The sequence below is a fragment of the Megalopta genalis genome, chromosome 1, assembly GCF_051020955.1.
Source record: "Megalopta genalis isolate 19385.01 chromosome 1, iyMegGena1_principal, whole genome shotgun sequence".
NCBI lineage: Eukaryota > Metazoa > Arthropoda > Insecta > Hymenoptera > Halictidae > Megalopta > Megalopta genalis.
In genome coordinates this window covers 6,821,072-6,848,857 of record NC_135013.1, presented here as the reverse complement: position 1 = coordinate 6,848,857, position 27,786 = coordinate 6,821,072, and the positions used below count along the sequence as shown (strand labels likewise).

The 27,786-nt window shown below is 31.3% G+C and overlaps 5 protein-coding genes and 2 long non-coding RNA genes across 20 annotated transcripts in view; 3 read left to right on the top strand and 4 right to left on the bottom strand.

The window, feature by feature from the left end:
• Window positions 1–50: 50 nt before the first annotated feature.
• Window positions 51–1,181, bottom strand: LOC117228685 (uncharacterized). 2 transcript variants are annotated; one of them, XR_004492362.2, is made up of 4 exons: window positions 971–1,181; window positions 680–760; window positions 389–495; window positions 51–226 (listed from the first exon to the last, which is right to left on the bottom strand). It is a non-coding gene; the product is annotated as an uncharacterized LOC117228685 (long non-coding RNA). The 2 variants fall into 2 exon arrangements; XR_004492361.2 differs by having other exon boundaries at window positions 410–495; window positions 971–1,173.
• Window positions 1,182–1,468: 287 nt separating this feature from the next.
• Hyccin (PI4KA lipid kinase complex subunit hyccin) lies at window positions 1,469–7,368 on the top strand. Of its 9 annotated transcripts, none has more exons than XM_076519644.1 (9): window positions 1,469–2,538; window positions 2,803–2,937; window positions 3,383–3,508; window positions 3,579–3,796; window positions 3,877–4,023; window positions 4,136–4,266; window positions 4,355–4,468; window positions 5,081–5,594; window positions 6,441–6,578. In XM_076519644.1, coding segments are annotated over exons 1-9 (1,536 nt in total). In that variant the 5' UTR covers window positions 1,469–2,388; the 3' UTR covers window positions 6,442–6,578. The 9 variants fall into 9 exon arrangements, with proteins under 9 accessions (XP_076375759.1, XP_076375750.1, XP_033340483.1 ...); XM_076519635.1 differs by lacking the exon at window positions 5,081–5,594 and having other exon boundaries at window positions 1,509–1,970; window positions 2,372–2,538; window positions 6,441–7,368; XM_033484592.2 differs by lacking the exon at window positions 5,081–5,594 and having other exon boundaries at window positions 1,509–2,042; window positions 2,372–2,538; window positions 6,441–7,368.
• A 3,476-nt stretch (window positions 7,369–10,844) lies between these two features.
• LOC117228681 (uncharacterized) lies at window positions 10,845–13,184 on the bottom strand. The gene is made up of 8 exons (XM_076519658.1): window positions 12,854–13,184; window positions 12,506–12,638; window positions 12,094–12,302; window positions 11,875–12,021; window positions 11,499–11,734; window positions 11,229–11,417; window positions 10,995–11,157; window positions 10,845–10,925 (listed from the first exon to the last, which is right to left on the bottom strand). Exons 1-8 carry the CDS (start codon window positions 13,007–13,009, stop codon window positions 10,893–10,895), a joined length of 1,266 nt encoding a protein of 421 aa, XP_076375773.1. The 5' UTR covers window positions 13,010–13,184; the 3' UTR covers window positions 10,845–10,892.
• A 302-nt stretch (window positions 13,185–13,486) lies between these two features.
• LOC117228679 (putative inositol monophosphatase 3) lies at window positions 13,487–15,391 on the top strand. The gene is made up of 5 exons (XM_033484586.2): window positions 13,487–14,064; window positions 14,280–14,528; window positions 14,615–14,775; window positions 14,833–14,950; window positions 15,023–15,391. The coding sequence occupies exons 1-5, from the start codon at window positions 13,821–13,823 to the stop codon at window positions 15,262–15,264; spliced, it is 1,014 nt and encodes a 337-aa protein (XP_033340477.2). The 5' UTR covers window positions 13,487–13,820; the 3' UTR covers window positions 15,265–15,391.
• Window positions 15,390–17,507, bottom strand: LOC117228678 (uncharacterized). Its single transcript, XM_076519690.1, has 4 exons — window positions 17,252–17,507; window positions 16,978–17,157; window positions 16,530–16,885; window positions 15,390–16,455 (listed from the first exon to the last, which is right to left on the bottom strand). Exons 2-4 carry the CDS (start codon window positions 17,100–17,102, stop codon window positions 15,896–15,898), a joined length of 1,041 nt encoding a protein of 346 aa, XP_076375805.1. The 5' UTR covers window positions 17,103–17,157; window positions 17,252–17,507; the 3' UTR covers window positions 15,390–15,895.
• LOC117228680 (uncharacterized) lies at window positions 17,452–19,007 on the top strand. Of its 2 annotated transcripts, XR_013032919.1 has the most exons (3): window positions 17,452–17,556; window positions 17,651–17,798; window positions 17,865–19,007. It is a non-coding gene; the product is annotated as an uncharacterized LOC117228680 (long non-coding RNA). The 2 variants fall into 2 exon arrangements; XR_013032913.1 differs by having other exon boundaries at window positions 17,651–19,007.
• The window catches only part of RhoGAP15B (RhoGAP_ARAP and RA_ARAPs domain-containing protein RhoGAP15B), a 33,750-nt gene continuing 24,460 nt past the window's right edge, over window positions 18,497–27,786 (bottom strand). For all 4 annotated transcript variants that reach the window (XM_076519553.1, XM_033484584.2, XM_033484583.2 and 1 more), the window contains 7 exons: window positions 27,047–27,286; window positions 25,762–25,974; window positions 21,338–21,756; window positions 20,277–20,516; window positions 19,071–19,273; window positions 18,938–18,979; window positions 18,497–18,827 (listed from right to left, as the gene is read on the bottom strand). In XM_076519553.1, coding sequence (XP_076375668.1) covers window positions 18,689–18,827; window positions 18,938–18,979; window positions 19,071–19,273; window positions 20,277–20,516; window positions 21,338–21,756; window positions 25,762–25,974; window positions 27,047–27,286 — 1,496 coding nt within the window. In that variant the 3' untranslated portion in view covers window positions 18,497–18,688. The remainder of the gene's footprint in view (window positions 18,828–18,937; window positions 18,980–19,070; window positions 19,274–20,276; window positions 20,517–21,337; window positions 21,757–25,761; window positions 25,975–27,046; window positions 27,287–27,786) is intronic.

Below are 27,786 nucleotides of genomic sequence, written 5' to 3'. Positions count from 1 at the left end.
TGATAGGGGGATTGTGGGATCGATTTATGGTAAATAAATATAAGTGAAAATTAGATTAATGGATCACAATTGTTTATTACAATCATTAAACAACAAATTACAGAATATTTCCACTAATTGTAAAGAACGAATAAACAAATAAGTAAATCATACTTCAACTTTGAATTTCGTAGTTACACGTTCACCGTCTTGCCTAATGAGTATCATTCAACGATTGTTTTAAAATCTGCAATGAATAAAACTAGATAAATATTTAATTGACAATTATAGCACTAAATTATTATAAAGAACATAACTCAGTTGGTAGTGCATGTTAATAGATAATCATAATATCATATAATCGGTTAAGGTTTCATCATTTTTAAATATGAAATTTGTAATATATTACATAAATGCATTTGGTCCATACTTTACACTGTGTGTTCGTATTCTTGGCCATAGTACATTGCTCGTTTATATTAGCTAGACCACTTTTCCTATTGGTTCTTATAAAATCTGGAACGAAGAAAACTGAATAAATATTTAATTAACAATTATAAAGCTACATTATTATAAAGAACACAAATCAGTTGGTAGTGCATGTTAATGGACAATCATGTTATCATACAATCTGGACATATTCATCACGTTTTTGAATATAATATTTTCAATATTACAAATAAATACATTACGTACATACCCTACATTGCGTGTTTGCAGTCTTTGTTGATGATATTTTGTGTTCATCTTCAACTGATTATAGTAAACACATGTATATCACCTATAAACACACTTTTATTAAATTACCATCTAGTATAATAGTTCTAAAATAACGTAAGATTTAGAAAAATATATATTTTATGTCTTAATAAACAGAAAAAGCTAATGAATTATCATAGCAATTTACAATAAGTACAATTAATTGTTGAAGATGCTTTTGGATTAAAAAAGGCATGCAGTAAAATCGGAGAGAATACAATTTCATACTCACCTAGAATAAACAGGTAATATTTGTCAATAATCATAGAACAAAGTCTATAAAATTATACAATTTCACCAGTAACATTCTCAATCTTTCAAGTTACATTATTTTCTACTCCGTCTTTTTTTACGTTCCTCGTCAACATTTTGATTCTGATCTTAAAGCTAAAGCGACCAAGGCTATGAAAAGAAGACTTTTAAGTTCAGACGAAGACCGCAGATAACCTAGTTAGCAGAAGACTTTGAGGAAACCCATGAACACGTGTAAAAATTACAGTAATGAGACCTACACGTGCACACTTTTCTTACTTCCTAAGCTGGCGCGCATATTTTACCCTCCATTTATACTGTGCTTCCAATCCGCGGTGAATTCTGTCTTAGCAGTGAATCGTCAGCCAATCGGAACAAAGAAAATTTCTACGTCGACTCTCGTTAAGGGATCAAGCTGCGGCCTAGCGGTGCAGGAGTAAATTCCACTACTGTATTGCAGACGGTGGTGGCGCCTCGTATGGAGAAAAAGCGAAGCTTATTTCGGGGTTCGTACAGCGCCATTTGTGGTAGTAGCAAAACGCTCAAACTGTCAGCCAAAAGCGACTGTTGATAATTTGGCTGATTACTGTATGTACACCCGTGTGAAGCTGACTCACCATATTAACCAATATTAATGATAAAGCTACTGTTATAAATACATATGTATTTATCTATGCTGTCCGCCTTGTATGTAACGTAACTATGCTGCGCATTCAATCACAGATCACAGTACATATATAAAATTATCCCTTGATAGCATCTCATTCCGAGCCCCTCAATCTCATGGCGTGTCCAATAACATTCCTCATCGTTCCTACTACGAACTACCTCCGAGTCGTGAATCAATAAGAAATAGCGACTACTACTTGATAACGTCTCGTCCAGTTTTTCAAGTCACGTGACACTAACAAGGGAAAGCTGTAGTTACAAGTGTCAGATTCACAATTGAGAATTGAGTGTCGTTGGGGCAAGACATGGAGGTAATTGAAAAGTATTCCAGGACGATTCCGACTAATTTTTAACTATGTTGACTGTCATCAGTTAATGAGAAGGTGATCCTAATCAAGATCGTAAGATATACATTCGAGATATTGAAATTGTGCGTATCAGTGATGTTAAACAATGTCAATGATTTTTAACGTTATTACAATTGTCGACTTAGTATGTCACTTGATCGTCAAGTTCGTAATAGATTTCCCATAAATTCGGTAACAGACTGTGAGTTAAAAAACTGTGTTGCTCCACCGAAATGTCGTTTTTAAGAATCGTTCGTAAATAGCTACTATCCATTGAAATTTGGTGTAATGATTTTCAAAGTGTCAGATGGTTCATTCTGGATGCCAAAGTTTCTGATCAACAAGATTCTGATTTATTGACACAGGCGAGAGAAAAGTAAAAATGACTGAGAGTTTAATAAATGAATGGCTGGCGGACTGTGCGGATGTCTCGTCTTCAGAGCTTCACACTTTTGCTTCAACTTTATTACAAGACAATGAGATTGTCAGAGCACTTTATGTGCTTTTGGAAGAGCGTAGTAAATACAGTCAGGTAATATATTATTGATATATATCCTTTATAGTTGAGTACAAGAGAATGAATCGGAACTTTCCTACTCTAATTTAATTGTGTGCAGTTTTTTATAAGTACAAGAATTAAGAAATCACTGTTACTTGAATAGAACTATATACATTCCGTTAAAAGTCTTTTCACAGAAACAAAAATTACCTTTAACTGTAAAGACAAAAACTTAATGTGTATACTCAAATTCTGTTTCTATTTATTTATGTATAAAGAATTTTTCATTTGTTATAGTTGATGGACACAGTATGTGATCAGTTATACAATTTTTACCGTTCTCGGGAAACAGAACTGCAAAGGTTTACCTTGCAATTTTTGCCGACATTGGTATATATTTATTTAAATTCTGCAGCTCATGGTGATATCAAGGTAAAAAGGCATAATTACAAAGAACATAATGATTAATCATAAATCTCATTAGTATTGCATTCTCCCTGAACTTATGACTTCGAAGTAGATAATAATGTTACATAACACAGATGATCTATAATTCAAGTTAGAATTGCTTGAAACAAGTGTCGTATCATTTACTTAATTGCAGAGCAGGTGTTCAAGTTCATATAAACACAATCTATAGTCTTGTGTGACAGACCATTATTTCACTTATAATAGTATTTTTAGAAATAAATAATATCAAGTATGTAGATTTTGTATCCTACATAATTAAAAGAACTTAAGTTATTAATAAAATTATTTAATTGCTCATTATGTTCATATAAGTATAATAATATTACTATAATATTAGTATTTCGTAATGTACACACTTTGAATCTTTATTAATGTATTTACTTCATAAAATATTTTTTTTTTACAGAATTGCCGGTCTGTGGAAACATTATTGATTGGACTGTATAATCTAGAAATAGTGGACAAAACTGGGCAACAAAAAGCAATTTCTTTTAGAGTACCCTCTCTTGCCATGCTGTCTATATTTCATGAGGTATGTGTTATTTTGAAAACAACAATAAAATAATTATTTTAGGATAAATATATTTGTTTTTTTTATATAGCCTGCAAGTTTAGCACCTGCTTCCTTAACAGAAAGTGCTGTGCGTAGATTTGAAGAATGTAATACAAAATTAGTTAGCTGGGGACCGCTGCATCAAGTAGAAACGTTGAATGCACAGAACAGATTAAAAGTGATGACTGCTCTTCTCTTCATTTATAATCAACAACTTGGTTATATAAATAAATTTGCTTTAGAACAATTATGCAAAGTTGCAACCAAGTAAGATAAAATTAAATTAATATAAATTGATCTTGTTTATTTAACAGAGGCACCATAATGTATTTAATATCACATTGCAGACTTGTCACTCAAGGATTCATGAAACCAGGACATCATCAAAGATCATCGTATGGAAGCGAGTCTAGTTTTGTTCCCAGGCTACTACCTCGTATACCTGTATCAAGTCAATTTCTCCTTGAATTTTTACATGCTGTATATTTTGCTATGTACGTATTATTTTTAAATTGTCTTATCCATTAATTATTCTTCTTCTCAAAAAGATATGAAATATTTGGATAAAGATAAGCACTTTCAATAAAGATTAATATATGATTGCAGGTACAATGACTGCTGGTACTTAGGTACACAAGCAGTGGAAGATATTCACAATCGAGCATGTTATGAAGCGTACCCAGATGTCATGCTAGTCACAAACGCTATACGTAATTCTGCCAGTTCTGGACCATCAGGTATAAGAATGATGAATTGAATGTTGATCAAAATATTGTAGAGTTAGTAATAAATATGGAGCATCAAAAAACAATTTCGTTATTTCAGGTCAACTTAGCGATGGATCCATTGGTGTAAGCATTGCATTGTCACCAAGTGCGACTGCAACAGTATCTAAGTCCATGATTACAAACGCCTCCTTCCGGACGAAAAAATTACCAGGTAGGTTTACGAAATTAAACTCTATAATTTGCTATCAATCATTATAACGAAATATTTTGACAAAATACTGGTCTCCAGTATATCATTAATGTTTCTGGGTTTTTTTTTTTTGGTAAATATGCACAGTATACAGTCTAGTTTTCATTAAATTGTTTATGACTACCCAGCATGTTATTAACTTATTATTCATATTGTATAGCAAACAATGATTAGTATGCACTAAATTAGAATATGACGTAAATAAGATTAAAAAATTCAGATAGAGTTTCACATCAATGATACAAAACCTATGAAGACAGACTCGAAAGTGCATGAATACAGTATGTGTACATTATATGATTCATTTCGCATGCAGAATTGTACATGTATATATATTTTAGCTTATGTCTAGGATTTAGCATAGATCAAAATTGTTAGTTATGTACACAAGTTAAAAGTCCTTTGTATTTATACTAGTGAAAAGTGTTTTCACATGTTTATTTTGCGTAATGGGAGGTGTGTTGTTAACACACAAATTATAAGTGTGTTCAAGCATTCGCATAATCATAAACACATTTCACAAGCTAATCTGGATTCAGCAAATGTGCATTGGTTATAAACATATGTCATTAGACGATCTGGATGAGAAGTTATTCGCGGCTGAACACGACAGAACTACTCAACTTGAAAGTGATCAACGTCAACTATCAATCTCCAGCAGTGTGTATTGGTTCCCTTGGCATACAAAGCAATCTCGAGTCTCAGCAGTAAATGAGGAAACCGACAGAATAAAACAAGTCAGTTCTACTTCCTCGTTGGAGGGTTCTAGACGTGGAAGTATGTGCAGTGCTCATATTTCACCTAATAAATCCTCTCCCAGGAGGAAGAAAGAACATATGAAAAGAAATAAATCTGAACACAATGAAGATCACAATGTGAAAGTGAATCTTCGAAAGAGAAGGGAGCAGAAAGAATGTAGCGAATCTGCTTGTGGAGAGAATAAAATCAATTCTGGCTCTCATTTGTACAGTGTCTTGGAAGAGCAAGTTCTGGGAGAAATAATCCATGAATCGATGGAAAATGTATATATGGACGGAAATAAATCATTGAATTATCGTACAACTACTGCTTTATCAACAAATACATGGTATTAGTGGTTTAGTTTCAGCACTTTAGGATCACTAAATTTTCTTCAATAAACACGCGACAGATTAGCTCCTACACTATACAATATTAAGCAGTTCAATTAGCAGTGATTTTTGTATTCATTTATAAATTCGTTTCAGAGACATGGTCATTCCTAGAAGAAACAGATCATAAGCCTGATCATACTACATTCATATAGTCAGATGCACATTATGGACAGTTGCATGAAGTTTTGGCATGTTTGTTTGTGTTCAGACTATTGCATTTATATATAATAATGCAAGTTTATTCCAATCCACTCATTTTTCTCCTCTTATCTTTTATTAGCCGAAGTCATTTCATTTGTGCATAAATTAATTTACAGAAATACAGTGCTCAAATTTGTCTATATAATAATAGTATGTAGTGTGTGTATGTGCTTTTTACAGTTAGATGTACAGAAACATCTCATAAGCCTAATCTCTTCATACAGAAGAGATTACGAAATTCTAGAAGATATTTTTAATAGCAAACCGTGCAATTTTTCTTAGAAGCAGATCTTAAAATTTCACATGATATCATAATTTTCTCTTCCATGCTAAACATATTTGTAATTCTTTTTATATCTTCAACGACTTAGAGATATTTCTGAATTTTTAGACGAAGAAAATGCAAATATAATTTTATAATTGTGTTTTATATTATCTTAGGCTTCACACAAAATGCATAATTCTTTTTATATGCTTCTTCCACAGTATTTAAACAAAGTAATGTATATGTATATACTTTCGAGTAATATATACATACTTTGGTATAATTTTAGCAAAACATAATAACATGTTTCTATTTTACCCTTTTCTGTTTGTAGATGACATACCGATTCAAGTTACGAAAGAAGATTCCGGTGGAGAAGGTAAAAGTAATCTTGTATCAATCAGTGAAGAAGACACAGCAGAGCCAAACAGAGTTGGTTCGATGAGACAATCGAAAGATCAGAAAACTGCGTCGAAAATCGCGAATTTTCCGGTTCTTGGGAAAAAGCCTAGGGAAAAGGATGGCAAGGTGGCTAAAAATGCACATGCCAGTGTCTCAGACAAAGAAAAGAAACTTGGATCTCAGACGACTTCAAAAGAGAGTATTAAAGGTAGTTCTTCAATGTTAAATAGTGAACCGACAGAGCTTGATGGAAACGTAAATGGGTGTTCAATCAGAAAAAAGAATACTAGCGTAGAAAATAATTCAGTTACAGTAGATGCTAATGTTTCATTAATCGATGGTGAACGTCACGCGTTGGGCGGAGACATAGATAATACTAATAAGGAGACTACAATTAACTTAAGAGCACACAATGAAGCAGATTCATTGACTTCATCTATCCAGGTCAGCTCTGTTTAAATTATGAAAGAAAGTAGATTTAGAAAATGGAAACGAAATAGTAGTGGTGGGCTATACTGAATAAATATAAAGTTTCCTTTTTCCACGTCGGTTGTATATAGTTTTTCCTTTCAATGTAGTGGTTCTTTAAAGAATATTGAGTCAGCATTTAAGGAAGTTTTGTGATTTAAGATAAAGAACATTGTACACGTCACATTTTTTCAGACATGGCTCATTACTACACGGATCTCCGTAACAAATTAAAAAAAAAAAAAATGAAAAACAATATAATAGGGAAGGGAACAATAAATTAAGACGATGTACGATTTCTTTTGTTGGATGTACATAAATATGCGTTAAAAGATTCTGTTAATTGTCTTTATAATATGTGCTTTGATATATTAAACATGTGTTTTAACATATGCTTTTTTAAACATTTTTATTTATGATTCTTTAATGCCTTTTAAAATCAGGAAAGGAATCGGATATTTGTTTCTAAAAATATAAATTTAATTACTAATTCGATATACATATATACTTAATTAATTAAATATTTAATTTAATTATTTCAAAACATAAATATTTTCAAGCTACAAAATATGTACTTATTTATTTTTCCTTTAAATTAGTTTTATTGTTAAATACATTTCCGTATATATATATACAATATTCAGTTATTATCGTACTGGCTACAAAATTTCTTTGAAAATTGTAAGGTCTATGCAACAGACAAACAAACAAAACTAAAACAAACATCTAATAACTATACAAGGGCCAGTGATTTCAGTGAAAACAAATCAGAGACGATTTTTAATTTTTTTTCTTGAAAAATATTATTTATTATATGTTCAAATTTTGGATACTCTGCTAACAGTATACATGACTGACTTGTCTTTGGAAACAGTTTAATAATATATTTAGACAGATCTTGTAATTTTTCTATAATGTATCTTTATGCCTATCTACATACATAGAGTTGCCCGTAAGTTATGTTTAGATAAAACTGTGTTTTTGTATAAATTTCTACTTCAGAAAATGTTTTTAACTAACGTCATTTCTACCTTGTAGTACATTTAAACTGATTTATATTAATATTTCCCCATGATATTACTATTAATAAATCTAAGACCTTTCGATTTTTTATCAAATCATACTTTTCATTTTTTTTATATTTTATTAGACATTTTATATTACAGAAGATTATAATTTACATTTATTTAATTTATTTCAATATTTCATACAATTGCATTGAGAAAACCAGATTTATTGCATAACATTAATCAAAATAAAAAATGTGCAGAGTAAAATATCCAATGACACATACTCATTATTTATATAATATTCATACTTTTCAAGCATGTGCAGTGATTATAAATCGACGTTTAAAAAGAATTCATTTTATAATATTCATTAATTACGTATTCTTTTGTACAGAACAAACGAAACATATTGAAGCATCAAATAACATGAGAAAAATTTGAAATTATGTTAGAAATGAAAAAAAAAATCTAACTTGGAATTGGTATTTACTTAAAAAGACTGTGTACTTCATCATACTATTACTTAGTCTATCGAAAAGATATACTATTATGATTTTTTCAACCAATCAGAGTGTTCAACAAAATGTTACATGAATATCGATATCAAATCAAGAAGAAACATATAATGTATTGTGTGAACATGTTTAAATAGTGATATAATTCAGTCTATTAAATAATATGAGAAGGCTGACTCATATCATGCCTTATATGTAAAATCTATATAATATAGTTTTATAGAATATCATTTAAAACAGGTATTATTTTCGTGAGAAAGAATACATAATAATTGTTCAAATCTTACTTCACTGGTAATCTGTGTATCTTGATGAAAGTTTTTAAAAATTCGGTGTATCAAAGATTTCAATTTATTATGTGTTACAATAGATAATCATAATTGTTCCTTATACCTGTGCATTTGTATATTTACAAAGGGTTCATTTATGTATAGTTTATTCAAAACAAACTAATTATTTATTTAAATTTTCATTTCATTTTATTACTAAGTTTTCATATAAAAATATGAGAGATAAATTTTTTAATTTTTTACTGAAGGTAATTATCCTCTCAAATGTAAAAAATAATGGATTCTATGAATAAAAGCCTGAAAAATATAATAAATCTTTTGTAATACTTAGATTTTGGTGTACTAATTATGATAAATTTCAAACAAGTAGAGTTCTTTATATCATTTGCAAATTCTGTGTAGATCACTCTTTAATTCTTTGCAAATATGTGAGAAGAAAAATATATGAATGCCAGAATTGTTTTCTATATCACTGCCATGTAGAGTAATTTAATCGAATAAGTTGTATCAATGACTTAAATTTAAAGATTCAATTGAGTGTACATTACATTTTACCTAAAAAAAATGTGTGTAACAATACGTTCAAATTAATGCAAAATTAACAAAAATTGCAAGGGGTATCAAAGTTGTATAAGAACAAAATTTTAAAAGTATTGTAAAGGTACTAAGTTAAATATATTGAGATACTTGTACAAAAGACAGGAGAAGGGGGAATTGGTAAATATGTAAGAAATGTAACATTTTCTGTACATTTAGGAGTTATTCCACTGTCTATTGAAGAATAACCCCTTCCTGTATAAATATTTGAATAATTCTTCTGTTCACTTAGGCCTTTCATAAAATAAATATTTTCCTCGAAAACGAAAGATATTATGTACATAGTATATACCGCTGTTTAGTGGTAGACGTTAATGTACTCATACATGGAAGTAATAACCACTACATCCTGTACGTTTATGCAGATAATGATACTTCATGTATATGCTGGTATAAATATTGTACATTATTTTAGTTTTTATCTATAATTGTTAAAGCTTGTTACACTGTTAATGTTGTCAATATGTATATAATATACGGAACCTTTGCACAGAAGACACACTCAAGTTCATTAGTAATTTGCATTATATAATTATTGTTAAAAAGATTCTAAACAACGTAAACTGTACCATGATTGGATGTATATTCCAATGTGTTATAATTAATTTGTAACCTTTAATGTGTTTAAATTGTCTGATTCATAACACTGAATGAATATTATCTTGTTGAAATACATAGAAAGACATCAAATCATAAGAAATGCAAAGTAAAACCAAACATTGTACATATAGGTTTGAAAATTGAATTTTCAACGACAAATTTCGTAAATGCAATACTAAGTTCTCGTTTATAATAAAATAAAAAAACAGAGTATACGAATGATTTAAATTTAATTTTAATATATACAACCAATTTAATTAATCATACAAAATGGAAGAGGGAAATAATTCTAAAAAATACTAATTCCTACAAATAATAAGTGCTGTAGAAGATGAAAGGATAATCAGGTATTTATTAAAAGTAATAAGTCTCGAAACTATCAGCAATGTCTGTATAATAAAGTTTAAGTACTTATATTGTTTCTTGTATAAAAGATATACATATATTGTTACTGTCTTGTGTATTTATTATCATTCCGGATATAAATATTTCAGAGTTACTGAATAATTAAATAAAAATGATAGATAAATAGATTCCGTTAAATGCATAATACGTGATTATGTAAAAGATATTGTTAATATATGTAATTAAATAAGATATGGAAAAACAATTCTTCAAACTTATTTCCTATGTGTTTATACCATGTTTTATTATTCACAGAATTCTATTTAAATCAAAGATTTAAAAAAAAAATTTTCTCCGAAAATCATTTCAGTTTTAGATTTGCGTGCTTGTGTTAAATCAAATGGAACAATTATGTTCATTTCAAACATGGACAAATACGTATTGTTAATGTGGACAAAGTTTCGTTCTATATAGGGAAATTTCAACAGGGAAATAATTTATTATATAATAATAATAATAAAAATAGTTTATATCTTAAAATGGTACATATATACATTATTCATTTGTCCACCATTTTCCACATAGCTCCGACCTGTTGATAAGGGAAAAAATTGAATTTACATATTTATTTATGCATTTAGATGTTTATCACTGTACTCACAGTCTTCACTTCGTCATCATAAATGTTTTGATAATTCTGAATAAGTGCTGAAGTTTCTTCCTCCAGTTTTTGAATAACATTTTGCATGTTCTTGTACTTCTTGTACTCTTCGTTGTACTGAGCTTGTTCTTCTTCTAATTTTTGTTGATATGTCTTTTTATCACTGTAATTAATATGAATTTTTCATAATTTTCTAAGAACTATAAATATTTAATTTATTATAATTTGTTGTACCATAATAATTGTGCATTTAAATTACGCAGTGGTGTAAGTTGTTGTTCATATTGTGCATGAAGATCTTCTACTTCATTTGTCTCTTTTTCTTTATCTTTTTGAGTCTGCAACGTTTTTTGGAAGTCCTCGTATTCTGTTCTTACTACTTCAATTTGTTTCTTAATGCTGTCTTCTTGTACATTTACTTTTCTGGAAATATATACTTGTAGTAGTCTCTTTCTTTACTTATGATTATTTATAAATATACTACTCTTTATGATTATAAAGTACTTGAATTGTTGATGTATATCTTTCACTTTGCTCAACTTATCTAATTGCTTTTGAATGAAACTCAGAATTGGTTTGTATTGTTCAATCAAATTTTGTTTATCCTGAATCGCTTCTTGCATTGTTTCACGCTGCTGGATTTTAATCATTTTTTCTTCTTCCAGATCTTTTAATTGCTTTTCATATGTTTCAGGAGACTTTACAATCTTAGATTTCAGTTCTGCTATGGTTTTACTTAACTGCAATAATACATTATTATTTACTTTGTAAACAGTCTTAATTAATCTTTGAGAGATAAGATTTTGAGAAAAAACCTATAGATTTCAAAGAAAAAATTGAAGTGATTTTAGGATAACTAATCGTTAAACATGTAACTTACGTTTAAAACTTGTACTTTAGAAGATTCAAACATTTTATTTGCTTGTTGCTTTTTTTCCTCTACTGCAGTCATATCAGTTATTAGTTTATGGTATTCTTTTTTATTCTTTAGAATTCTAGATTGAACTTCTTCAATCTCAATAGTAATCTGAAAAAATAATAATTATATATAGAAATTATAAACACTGGTAAATTATGATAATGTAGTTTACAGTAGTACTTTATCCTTTAATGATAATTGTTTTGCCATATACTGTTGCTTGTCTGTTATAGCTTTTATTATTTCATTTTCCTTATCCAACCTTTCCTGTAGTATACGTGCTCTGGATTTGATTTCATCTACTTTATCCTTTATTTCTAATTCTTTGGTAGTTGCATATAATATAAAGTTTGCAAGCAATTTGGCTTGTTTACGTATTCTTTTTGAACCTAGTCAGTATAATATCTTTTTATTATAATGGTAAGATTTCAATGAGATTCTTTCTTTTAACAATAATTTTCTGTTTTTAGAACTATCATATCAATGGAATCATATTCGCATGTAAAGGACACTTAGCATCTTTGTTACATTATAAATGCAATAATATAATTCATAAGTAAGAATGTTTAAGTATACATTTTAAAAGACATACCTGGACTAATAATGTCTGTAATACATAGATCTTTTAGATATATTCGATCACATATTTGTACCATAGCAGCATGTAAATTTATGAGTTGAATCATGTCAGTGTCATCGCATGCAATTTGCTGCTCCTTCGTTCGCTAGAGTAAAATTTTAAGAAACATGAATAGGTGCAAAATTTTTCATTTCTACGTTGATCCTAATCACACACACACACACACACACACACACACACACACACACACACACACACACACACACACACACACACACACACACACACACACACACACACACACACACACACACAAACAAACACAGATCCATTAAAAGCGTAAAAATATTGCAATCTTACCTTATTAATAGTATCGACATCAATATGAAATGTTCTCAAAAATGTGTTGATTAAGTTAACAACGTACTCTTCTGTTGGATTTTTCAAATCATTCATACTCGCAGGCAGATTAGCTTGAAGTAGAATATTGTAAATGTCTTCTAAATCGGATTCCATTTTTCGAAAATATGAATCTGTATCACTTATGGCTTACATTAAATGTAAATAGATGAAATTGACGTTAGATTACAACTAATCACAACTGGTAGTTCGTTTTTAAATCATTCAAACTTGCGAGCTATGCGCATTGTGCGACGCAGGACGCAGCATCGTATACTTTAAGACTGATTCTCAATTACAACTTACATACATATACACATTACGTGTTCTTATCCAAAATTTGTCCGACGTAACATAAAATTTTAAAGGATATTATCAGAGATGAATAATAGAGAATGTAGAATATTATATACATTTTTAATATGTAATTTCTGATGTATGTACTATTTGTTAAATTTACAATAATAGTACCTTTAATTGTATAGGCAATTGGTCAACTTTTTAGCACCACTTATCCATCGGCCAATGACGGTGAAAGAAGAAATATTTTTGTGGCTACATATATATACTTTAAGGTTACCATTAATTAAACTGTACATATATATTCAATATGACGGGACAATGTTCTTTTAATGTACATGCAATATTTATTTTAATGTATATCAAAGAATGTATTTAATAAAGCTGTATGTATTTATTTTACAACAATTTGAACTTTATTTAAAAGATAGTGCTCACACTAGCTACGTCATCGAATAAATCTTACGGAACTTCATTCATCGGAACATGTAAATATGTAGTGCGAACATTAGTGTCATTAGTGGATTCAAATGAATGAAAAATGGCTGCACACTGGACAATTAAAATGTCACGGTGTATAAATTAAATTAAACTAATAATTTAGGAAACTTTTGGATAGTGTTATACAATGCATATCAGAATGAGTGTCCGTACGAGAAGAACGATTTGCTGCGGACTCGTATGTTTAATATTGAGTGGTTTATATTTGTATACAAATCGGACTTCTTATGCAAGTATACGTGACAGAAATGTATCTTTAAAATCACTTCTTAATGCTGCGATAAAGGCAGCAGAACTTGGTGGTTCGAAAGTGGTCGAAGTTCATGATCAAGTTAAATTCGAAATTAAAAGCAAGGGGAAAACGAAAGAAGGTAACACGTTTGTATTATAAAAATTTGTAACAATCAAAGTGTTATTCAAGTCAATATACTACACTGAATACTTGAAAACAATTTCTTATAAATATTAAGCCTTTAACTGCTTTGACTGATATCACTTCTTTGAATGACATTGTTAATTAACCTAATTAAACATTGTTGATTGACATAAAATTTTATGTCAATAATTACGTTTTTAAATTTCAAAGGTGTAAATGAACCGGTAACAGAAGCAGACTATAGATCTCATTGTGTGATGTATCACTCTTTGACAGAGGCATTCCCAGGAATAACAGTGATATCTGAAGAAGCATCAAAAGATTGTGATAAAGTTATAGTCCCAAACATAAAAGATTCTGTAAATAACTTAATAGACTATAAGATTCAAGATGAAGTCATCAGTGCAAATGATATTACAATATGGATTGATCCTCTTGACGCTACAAAAGAATTCACAGGTGTTCTTCTATCATAAATTATATTTCCTATTATTATCAATTTAAAATGTTAATGTCCGTTACTTACTGACTTCTGTTCAATCCAGAAAATTTATTGCAATATGTTACAACTATGGTCTGTGTTGCTGTTAAAGGAAGGCCTGTAATAGGCGTTGTATATAAACCATTTGAAACAAAACAAAATTCAAGTTTGTTTTGGTCGTGGACCAATCGTGCAGTGTCCCGAAATTTACAAATTCTTCCCAAGGTAATGCAATCAAAAACTTTTTCAGATAGATGCATTAAATGATATTTTTAAAAATAGCCAGAAGACGAAAGATCACCAATTATAATTGTATCACAATCTCATGCTGGACAAGTTCATAATGTTACCAAAACTGCGTTCGGCAAAGGTGTTGACATTATTTCTGCAGCTGGTGCAGGTAGTATTATTAACTATCAGTTTATTATTTTAGTTTATTATTTGATATTTATATCTTCCAATGTTTGTTTAGGATACAAGTTTTTAGAAGTTGTGAGTGGAAATGCAACTGCATATGTCCATATGACAGCGATAAATAAATGGGACATCTGTGCAGGCACTGCAATTCTTACTGCTCTTGGTGGTACAGTCTCACAATTATTTGACCAACAAGCAATAAGTTTTGGACCTAATGATTCCAAAGTACTCACAGGGGGTCTTTTAGCCACTATGAATAATCATGATTCATATTTGGACAAATTTTCAAACATTTAACGCAAATTATGAGACTTTAAATCTAACGGCAAGCATTCAAAATACTCTTCCTATGAAAACGATCAAATCTTCCATACTGCATAATTTAATACTAAAAAATGAAATAAAGGAGACATTTAAAAATGTTTATTTAAAAGTGTTTATTACTGAATAAATTTTATAATAATTTTATACTTCATGGACAATCAACGATAGATATAAATTTTGAACTCTCCATGATAGTAATAAATTATCATTCATACATTATCTTTACATATAAACCAGCCATGAAAATGTCAAGCGGGAAGTTATAAAGTTGTCGAGTGTGTTAAGACAAAATACTGGCACTAAAGACATCAAACTAAGCGTTGTCGGTATTAATGGAAAACGCTTTCAAAATTTTAGTTATTCGCATCTTTAGGCTCAGTTCGAACTTGCCGTTCTGAACTTGTCAACGTGTGTTGTTGAAAAGGCAAAGAAAATATTTCTTTTGTTGAGGGGATATTTCTTTTCTTTAATACGTCTAAATTTGTGTATAATAAAAGGTAATTGTCAATGCTCATAAATAATAGTAATCACTCAATTGTATTACATTGTCTATAAACAAAAAACAAACAAAATAGTAATACTTAATTTATTGGAGTCTTCTAAATTATGCTAGTTTCACTTTTCCATCAGAAATTAATACTCCTGACACCTTTTTCAATTTCTTATTAAACCTAATTGATGCTTTCCCATTTATTACATCATTTGAACAAAAGTTCATATATTGAGTAATTACTTTTTTTTGTAGTTTCTTTAGGGAAATTTCCCCTTTGCTTTGTACTATATCTAAGATAGTACCTTTCCAATCAAAGGTTGATTTCTCAATGGTTTGTACTTCATTATTCTGATTGTTAGATGATTCAGAAAGTACAATACTTTTACGTTTCTTTTTTGGGACTGAAACTTCTATTTGGTCATTTGCAGGTATGGTTTTACCTTTCTTATTTGATGCAGGTTCTACAGTTTGTTCTTCTACTGCTTCATTAGCTTTTCTTTTCTTCGATTTCTTCTTTTTATCAACATTAGTAACGTTATCATTGTTCCTGTTTTGTTCTTCTTTATTTTGATTTTCTTTAGAAATATTTTCATTATTTTGATTATCAATAATGTTATTTTCCTGATGCTCACTTACATGATTTTTCTCATCCACTTCGTCATTTATTTTACCTGTAAAAAATTAAAAATATTTTCAAAGAAACTGATAAGTTTAAGTCACGATTAAATTGTAAAATGATGTTTACCGTTTTCTTCGTGATTCTGTGGTGTAGATTGCATATTGTTTTTATGAACAGTGTCGAATTTGTCCCAGATATTATCAATAACATTTGAACTTACTCTGTAGTTTACTGCATTTTTAATGAAATTAATAAATTTGGATTTTTTTCTTGGAATATTCTCATACTTTGACAAAGTTTTCAACAAAGTTTGCTCTTCATCTGATAAATTTCTTGTGTCGGTTAATATGCCACCAAGTGCTTCAATCCATTCTTGTTGCTTTCGTTCTCCTTTATTGAATCCAGGTTTAGGAACATAATCCTTTCCTCCGTATCGTTGAGCTTCAGATACGCATTTTGTATGTGATGCATATTCTTGTCCCCTGAAAATGATCAAATATATAAACAACGAATAGTATTTTGAGAAATTAATCGGAGCAGAAGCCAGAAAAATCTACACCTCATTTATACATACCGGAAATCTTTGAAGCAGTCAACACAACTTAGAAAAGGTGTATTGCGACATTTAAATTCATAATGTTTTGCAACTCTTGCTTTCGGTAACGATTCTCCACAATGATTACAGGTAAATACCACCATTTTTATATTATTTTATTTTTTATATCTTACAATTTAACAAACTTACGGTTTATTACTATATAAATGAAATTGTACAAACAAAAATTATTTAGTAATTTGATGAACTTATAAATATCGCGGTTAACCTAAACGCGTGATGCACTACTTGCACGTGTATGAACTACTCCGATGTAGTCAAATTTTGATGCATTTTACGTAGAGAATTGTTGTATGAAACTAAATAAAAAATGTGGTATGATGCTAATAATTTATAAATGAAAATATCGTATATCTACATTAATTAATAATGAACACTTGTATTTCTTATTTAATGTTTCGTACGGTACGTTCATGGAATGAATTAAATAGTACGCAATTTGTAGGTTATGTATCTTGGTAACAGGCACGAAGGAAGCGTATATAAGACTAGATCTCGCACTGCAAGAAAATGGTTACGCAACTGCGGCAATAATCGGTAACTAATTTCTACAGGGTGTTCCATATAGAGGACTCCTTGAGGAAAGTAATTCCTCGGATGATATGAAGTTTATGCATATCCCTTTTCTTAGGAAAAATGTTGATCGCAGCTGTGTAAACGAGTTATGAACGAGAAACACAAAAACTAATTCGATATCTGAACGAAATCCGAAATGTTTGTCACGAGATAGGTGCCATGATCTCGAACAATGATAAACTGACGAAATGTGAATGATTCTGGTAAGTACATAGTTATGATTGTAAGATATTGCGTAAAATCAACAGTGGAGAATAATTTGAATTTAGCACAGATTTCGAGCGCGATTGTGACGCCATCTATGATGTCGAGATTGTGAGCTATTTTTTCCTACATGTCGATGCCAATGGCTTTATTCATAGTGATATGACTAAATTTTCCCTATCTGCCAATGCCAATGATTTATTGAAGTGTTAGGACTACTGTTTTTCATCAATGCTAATGCCTATAATTCTCTCTATCTTCGTCATATGTAAACAGTGCCACCAACTTTTCGAACGATCTGCTGATTCCCTGGTACGTATGCGCGAAACATGATGAGCAAGGAGGTATCCGACAAAGCAGTTGCAGAGAGAGAAGGCAAACATAGCCATCTTAATAATTCTCCATGTCGAAGAAGAAATTAATTACCTAATTAATAACACACACACCAGCTGTTAACAATTAATATCCTACTAAATATTCCTAATAATTAATACCCCACAAAATATCTAGAATAATTAATATCCAATAAAATATCTTTTATAATTAACATTTAAAGAAAATTTGCGATTGATAAACATGTCTTAATAAAAATGACATGACATTGTCATGTGAGCAGCTTACAAAATACATAATAATGTTATAATCTTTACAAATCTCATTTAATTATTCATTTGTTTGTTTTGTATGATAAATAAGCTTATGTAATGATATTTTTTATTTATCTCAACATATATACATAATGTACTATATAAAAAAATATTGTAGTCGTGCACGTATTAAGGCAAGCATGGGCAATGAAACAAATGACAAAATAATATACAATATAAAAATATAGAAGTATAATAAATTTCCGAGGCACGAACGTTACTTAAAAAAATATATTAATTATTTACGGATCCATAAGATTAATTGCAGATGGTCGCAGGTTTAGCTGGTATTCTGCAAAGATCATAGCTGCTAACCACTTATATTGCTCGTCCTTTAACGATCCAGCTATCGTACATCCGAAAAATGGAGTTTCTTTACACCTAAAATATAAATTTAATATACATATCAATAAGCGAACGTTTTCTTTATTATATAGAAAAAAAAAATAATATTCATCTATGTACTTTCATTCATAATGTATTAACTATACCTCATCGGTTTGTTATTTTTTGTAATGAATGTGATGGACCATCTGTAACGAAAATACATATTTATTTGTAGTCTCTTTACAATTTCTACAAGAATTGATAAAATCTAACGCATAGAAAGAATAGTAAACGAACCCAGTTTGCGGATTCCGTTTAGGCTCATGACCTAGGTACCAAATGATATCTTCTATCCTCCATTCGTGTAACTTAGCCGAACACACTTTGTCTTTGTAACAGCAAAGTTTTCCTTGACTAAATTCAAAGAGGTAGGTTTTGAAGTGCTTCATCTTACTGCTAGCAAATTTAAGTTCACCGGACGGTGTCAGTGGTGGTTTTATCTGTAAATAAATAGAAAACAGTCGAATGAATTCTTGAATTATATACAATTTACATTTTACAAATATTTCTGTAAAAAAGAAATGGAAAAAGTGCAAAATTGAAGTTACGCTTGATTCCATTCCATTTCTACAGGGAAATCCGAGCATACAATGCCGCAAATAACAAACGTGTATCACAAAACGGATCATTGTATGCTATTATGTTAATGGATATTGATACTTTTCACATGTGAACGAGTAAAGCAAGCCTAATTAATCCACATCCTGTTCTCGTAGCTCGTAAATATGCATTTACTTTTCCCCCTTCTGATTCATGTGCTCTAATCCACAACGAGCCGGTCACCATGGAAAATAGTTTCAGACGCAAACGTCCCTGAACCTCGCTAATGTATGCGTTATTGTGCAGTCAGGCCGTGTGAAGCAAATTGTAACATACTTTCACCAGTCTGTGAGTGACACATCCAAAGTCGGATATTTATTAACTTTTCTTTGCAGAAGTAGAAAAATGTATTCAGAAACTTTCGTATTTAATTTTAAATTACTTTGCACTGTTTATACTATTTTCACTGATCTTTTGTATCTATATGTTTTCACCAAATTAATTTTATAACTAGCATAGAGAAAAGTTGAAGTATCAATCGAGGACAAGCGATATTTAGAAAATCATTTTAAATAAAAATATTGAAAGGTGTCTTTCGACCTCTTTGGTAAGATGGTGCTTCATTAAAATTTTGAAAGGTCTCATTTGACCAGTTTGTTAAAGATAGCGTTGAACAAAAATTTTAGAAGATGATTTCAAAGATGCCATTCACTCTTCTGGTAAAAAAAACTAGCGTTGAATTAAAATATTAAAAGACGTCGTTCGGTCCCTTTGGTAAAAACAGTGTTAATAAGCGTTTTACACAAGTCAGTCCGTCGGGATCAAACCAAAGACACTGATATCATCAAAGCGGCGAGAGATTTCCAAGGTTATCGCTGTAGATTCTTGATCTATCGCGTTTACCAAGGGCAATATATCCTTGTAGAGGTGATCTCTTTTAAGAATGAGGATGTTGTCCTTCCTATCCTCGGGTTCCCAGTATCCCCACCTTGCAACCGTTTCAAGGACACGCTCGGTGTGATGCAGCGGTCGTTCCAGCGCACCGGACAACGTGTACTCCTCCAAGCAAAGTTCATGGGCCGGTGAATTCGTTTTGTCTGCGAGCTCTGCGCATATATCGAATGCGGTCTTTTGCGGTCCAATCTAGACAGAAAATATACCGTGGATTTATTATTATTTATTATTAGATTTATTTATTATTTATTCGCTATTTCCACGATTTTCATGTTTCGCTAAAACAATATTTTACGTTAATCGTTTTCTAAATATCTAAACAAGGCTAAAATTATCTTTAATCACAAACATAGGAAAACAATATAAATAATTCACATTAGTATGCACGTTCTTTGCATTTTACCGACTAGCACGTGTACCATAAATTTGCATTTAATAATAATATTGTTTCAAGACGTTCTAAATATCTAAAGAAGGGTAAAATTATCCTTAATGACAAACATAGAAAAACAATATTGTTTTAAGAAGTTCTAAATACCTAAAGAAGGGTAAAATTATCTTTAATCACAAACATAAGAAAACAATATAAATAATCCACTTTAGTATGCACGTTCTTTGCATTTTACCGACTAGCACGTGTACCATAAATTTGCATTTAATAATAATATTGTTTCAAGACGTTCTAAATATCTAAAGAAGGGTAAAATTATCTTTAATGACAAACATAGAAAAACAATATTGTTTTAAGAAGTTCTAAATACCTAAAGAAGGGTAAAATTATCTTTAATCACAAACATAGGAAAACAATATAAATAATTCATATTAGTATGCACGTTCTTTGCATTTTACGAACTAGCACGTGTACCATAAATTTGCATTTAATAATAAATATCCGAGTATCCAATGCTCCGTGTACAAAAGAAATACATGATCAGGATATTATTTCAAATTTACGTTTCGAACAATAGTAGATTGATTACGTCAGACCGGCGAACAACGGAGAATCTTACCGTCACGTTCACGCATTCGCCGTCTTTCGAGAAGACATAGATCCATATCTTGAGGTCTCCCGAGGGCGCCCGCGGCCCATTGTTCGACACGTGATGCTTCTCGAGGACCTCTAAAATTTTTGCCTCCTTCGCGAGATCGGCGGCGGTCAATTGATACAACTTCGGATAGAGCCGGATCAGATCGCCGACCACTCTCGTTTCCCGGCGGTTCCATTCTTCGGCGCTGTTCTTCCCGCCGTGCATCAATGTCGGCCCCCAAATCGCAGAAAGATTCTCGACGGTCATCAGGTTCCTGGAACTCTGTTGACTCAGGCAGTGAAGGTGAGCAAGAATCCTCCGCAGGGTCGCCGCCGGCACCGGGCTCAACGAAGATAACAGCGACCTGTACGCTGTGACCTGTTCGTTCTCGTTAATGTTTTCTAGAATTCAGAACGAAAATACTGCTTGTTACTTCTCGTTGTCATTTGGAGGAAAAGCATTTAAAATGTGAAATTGTTTTTTTAAATTTATATTATATAATAATAATATAATATAATATATAATAATAATATAATAATATATAATAATATATAATAATATATAATAATATATAATAATATATAATAATATATAATAATATATAATAATATATAATAATATATAATAATATATAATATTATATAATAATATATTATATTATATAAATTTGCCTACAAATTTAGTCTTAAGTTTCAGATTTTTAGGTAGATCGTGGATTTCTACTAAACATTTTCTTCTTTTCTTCTTCAATTGACTGAAAATTGTATGCGTTTATTATGGGAATGGGTGGCAGAGAATTTAAACAATTTAAGTGTTAAAAGAATTTAAAGTATTAACACTATTAACTATTATTATAAAGGTTTTTTACTTGAATATTTTACTCGACTATAGTTCAATATCGATGAGAAGAGAACAGTGTCTTATTCAGTCTCCAGAAAATTTCTTAATATTCAGGCTTCAGAAAAGAAAAATCCATATTTAAAATCCATATTTAAAACAATATTACTAGATATCGCTAATTGTTTCACTCTAATAATCCCACTGATAATCTCTATCGTTAATAAATTCATTAAATTGTAATTAACATGTCAACATCCTTAAATTCTTTCGATGTGACTATTTAAATAGGATACGAAGCACCCGCATAACATCGATTCAGTAAACATTGCAAGACATCGGTTTTAACATCATTATTTTCTTCCTACGAGCTGTAACAGCGAAGACGTCGGAGCAGATAACGAACGATATCGTCGCGGCATTATCAGTTATTACTGTCATTATCGGAAATCTTGTTGAGCAAAAACGTAATAATAATCGAACAAGCGTGTTTCATCGTGAACGAATTCGATCGTTCGACGAAACCGGGACACGTTGTTCCCGGTTAAACGAAAGTCATTAAGTTCTTGAGTAATGAACACCGGAGATTCAACAATAAGCTCCCTAATGGAACTGGTCGCGATGTGAGAAAGTACGCGTGGGTGCCGACGGCTTGACATTCTTCTTATAATTACGTATGCAAATGCCGGCCGAAGGCAAGGACCGATTTATTTGCATGCGCTGCTCTTCGCGGAAATGTTCTTGTCCCCTTTGTCAGCGAGACAGACTTTCCGGTTCTTGTTAACACGCCGATTGCCGACCCAGCGACCATAAATACTCTACCGAAACGTAATGAAACGAGGATTAAAAACATCGAATTTATTCGTAGAATCGACACGCCAGCGCGGTTATTCAGTTTTTCGGTTCGACAATTATGCGTTCGATTATTGTTGTGCTGTTCGCACAATGATTGCCGCTTTTTGTCCCGCGCAGCGTACATACAAACACGAATGTTGAACATTGTAAATGTTATTCTGTAAATTTGAGCAGAAATTTTCATTCTTGCGTTTTCGATCTTTCTGGATTATTTTCCTTCGTAACATGGTACAGTAATGTCTCCCTAACTGACGCTCAGATTGTTCACAAAAGTGAACAGTTTTGGAAGAGAAGATACGATTGTTCGAGCCTTGTTGCTCGTTTTTTATGGTTATTGATTGTCAACAACTATAAAAACGAGTCACAAGGTTCGAATATCGTTCGTATCTCCTCTTCCCAAATTGTCTATTTCTGTACACAACCTGAGCGTCAGTATGGGAGACATTATTGTATACCTTTGACAGTGAACCTACCATGGCCAATCGATCACTCATTTTACAATTGTAAAAAATTGTCGGAACACTTTCATGAGAAACGATTGAATGAATTATATTATTGTTGCAACAGTCATAGAAGAAACTGTACAAAATCTAAATAAATTAGGTCATCTTAATTTTATAGGGTAATGCAGATATCAATCCATTTTACAAATACACCTAAATACCATGCACGAAAAAATATGAAATTTGTATTGCGCACTGCTAGCTATACCGAAATATCTTCTCTCAAGCTTTCGATAATTGCTCTATCATTATAGATTTCTCTCTCTCTCTCTCTCTCTCTCTCTCTCTCTCTTCCTAAGCTGTCTATTAATTTATTGTATTCTTTGGTAGTTCACTAATTGCGAGATACAATTGCTGCATTTCCTACTCCGCCTTCGTAACGGAAACATAACATGTGGAATCGAGAAGATTATGGTCGGGAATGTAAGGAGATAAGAAGGCGATAGAGAAGAACATAACTGGTTCGACCGCCGCGCCGAGACGAAGCATAACGGTGAGAAAACGATAAGATGAAAAGAAGGCAGGAAATCGTGTAGAAATTGATATGGAAAGGAGAGCCCGAAGAAAGAAGCGGCCAGGGAAAATCGCATCATCATAACGAGAGAACGTTATCGTGTAATCCGAGAAGCTCAGCTTCTTATAATGCTGAAGACCTGTCCGCGAAAAGTGGCACAAGGATTATAAAGGCATTATTCTCGTATTATACAAGAACACGATCCGTTTCTTCCTTGCAAAGCAGACACAGCAAGAGGCGACGACTTATGCTTTCGAAATAATAATTACCGTCGTATTCAAGATACAAGACTTATTCCGCATTTGCGAATAAAAACTTCTTCTGCGCCCTATTGGGCGCATATTTCGCAAACTTGTGTTTCATTCGAGATATAAATCTCTATTGTATTTAAAACAAAAAAGCTTGTATTTCGTTCAAACTAAAAATTTCCATTGTATTCGGTGTAAAAATATTTCTAATAGCTTCTATTTTCTTCTAAATAAATACTTTTATTGCATTCAGCATAAAAATTAAGTTTCTATTCCATTTTAAACAAATGCTTTTATTGCATTCAATATCAAAATAAAGCTCTCTTCTATTGCGTTCGATTAAAAATAAAAAATTCTATTGTATTCAATATAAAAATAAAGCTTCTATTGCATTTAAAATGAAAACTTTTATTGCATTGAAGATAAAGATTTATTGCATTCAAGATAGATGTTATGTCATTTCAAATAAATACTTTTATTGCATTGAAGATAAAGTTTGATTGCATTCAAGATAGATGTTATTTAATTTCAAATAAATACTTTTATTGTATACAAGATAAAAACTTTGGCATTCAATATTAAAAACTTGTACTTCATTCAAGATAAACACTTCTATCGTATTTAAAATAAAAGCTCATGGTTCGTTCAAAATAAACACTCGTATTGCATTCAACATAAAAATAAAGCTTCTGTCACATAAAAATAAAAAAAAACTTTTACTCCATTCAAGATTAAAACTTCTGTTGTATTTGAGCCGTTTATTTTGAAAGTGGCATAAGTCACATTGTTTTTAAGTCGATATATTTAAAGGTTTGCGTTTTAACACGTTTAAAAATATGGATGCTAACTTTCGAGAAGATTTACTTGTATTTGTTACCTCAGGATACCGATATTTTTCTCAGTATAAATAATTTCGTATAAACATGAAAAAATCACCACTTTTCATTACGGTAAAGTGACTTACGCCACTTTTAAAATAAACGGCTCATTTAAGATGAAAACATTTCTATAGTCAAAAAAAAAAAAGTCAACATTTCTATTACATTCAAAAGAAAAACTTCCACCTTATTCAACGTGAAATAAAAATTCTGAAATGTCGCATTCCGATGTTCCATTGCAAGAGAATACATACACGGAATTTGAAATCTGCTGTGCAAACATATTCTGCGCTTACCATACATACATACATAACGTGCAAAGAGGTGCATCGGCTTTTTATACATAATGTAGAACCGGCGACTCGTTAGCATAACAGCATAATTCGTATTCACCTTCCAATAAGCTGAACAAACGAACGGAACATTGCACGGCAAAAGCGGCTTAGCAATTTTGATAACGGGTCACTTCGACCGTCTAGATAAGTGTACCGTCACCGATTCGTCGGTACATTATGCATCAAAGTGCATTGAACTCGGCCGTAGAACCCAGCCAAGGACAGCGAAGCCTTACCTGTGTTGAGACAAAGCCGGTCGTGGATTTTGACAGGAAACAATGGATTCGGTAGATCACGGAGGAATCGTCTTAGCGCGGTGGCGACGTCGTGCTCCGTGTACAAGCCTCTCGTGATTTGCATCGCCCATGCGTCGTGACGGAAAGCCGCCAGCAGCCGAACAACGGCGCTGGTGGACCCGCTACGACGATAAATTCCCTCCGTCATGATACCTTCAAATTAATATATACCTTCATATTAACATTGACACTATTATGGACTATGTTATGTTCTTTTCGACGTAACGCTTCTCGATCGCTTGTCGTACTTCAACGAATTTGACGCGCGACAGATTTGATTAAATTCGAGGCTGTTTTCTCGTTTCCCATGCGTGCACAAGAACTTGCATCACGATGGAATCGATCGACGTCGATTTTCTTTCGACGAGCGAGGTTAAACATTAATTTATATTTTTATATTTGTGCGTCGATATTTACGATAAACATGAATTGCATAGGATAAACATGAATTTTTGGGAAATATCGAACCGTTTAACTGTGATTATTATTGTGAAAATGGCACGGCAACGATCAGGAGATTGTTTGGACATTCTTCATCGTTTTTGGACGAGGAGCATTGAAAGCGGTAAGAACGTTTCCTTCAGAGAACTAGATTATACATCGAAGATTTTAACACTATGCCGTCCGCAGATCTTAGATATGATTCTTTTGTTTGACGTCGGCATAATAGCTTGGAAATTTTAGATTTAAAAAAAAATGTCGAAGATGGCGGTAATATAAATTTCTAAAATTAAGGTATGTCATCCAAGAATTTTCGTACTTAATTCTTAGTTAAATAAGCACAATGCTATAGTTAGTTTGCTGCCTTTTAACACCCAAGAAATATAGTTCAAATGTTATTTCAGTTTTTTAAAATGGCACCGAAGTGGTACCACCGGCATACAACAGATAGTTTTTGCATGGCACCAGCGTGGTGCCACCGGACGGCATAGTGTTAATAATAATAATAATAATACTAATAATACTAATACTAATACTAATACTAATACTAATAATAATAATAATATTATTAATAATAATAATAATACTAATATTAATACTAATACTAATACTAATACTAATACTAATACTAATACTAATACTAATACTAATACTAATACTAATACTAATACTAATACTAATACTAATACTAATACTAATACTAATACTAATAATACTAATACTAATAATAATAATAATAATAATAATAATAATAATAATAATAATAAAGTGTGGTTCGATTTACCATGAGCGTATATGAAATTGATGCACTTGTCGAGTATCACAGGGACGTCGTCCTGCGTTAGTTGCTGCTGTTCTAAATCGGGACCACACGTGGTAGCTGCTTGATAGAGCGCGTGCCTCCATGCAGATCCTTCGTAAATACCTGGTGCAGCGATGTGCAACGCACCGTTGCCACCTGCATCTACGACCACCACGGAAACGGGCCCCGCATTCGGGTTCGGGCCTTCCTGTTCACGTAACACTGGAACATGTCGTCGAAATTTCCTATCGTCAGACTGTGGATTTTTGTCAGGCCTCGTATTTAATTAATAATTTAACTGTAATTTAACCGTGAACTTTTTTTTAAGTATAAATTATTTAGTAAACTTTTAACCTTTAAGGATTTCCTTTTTCTGTTTCTTATTAACTTTCACATCAATGCTTTAATCCTGTAATTTAACTGTAATTTAACTATAATTTAACTCTAAACATTTTAATTATAAGTTATTTAGTAAACTTTTAACTTCTGAACGATTTCTTTTTCTATTTTATGTTGACTTTTACGCTAACGCTTTAATTCTGTAATTTAACCGTAATTCAACTGCATTTTAATTGTAATTTAACTACAATTTAACTCTAAACATTTTAATTACAAGTTATTTAGTATACTTTTAACTTCTGAACGATTTCTTTTTCTATTTTATGTTGACTTTTACGTTAACGCTTTAATTCTGTAATTTAACCGTAATTTAATTGCATTTT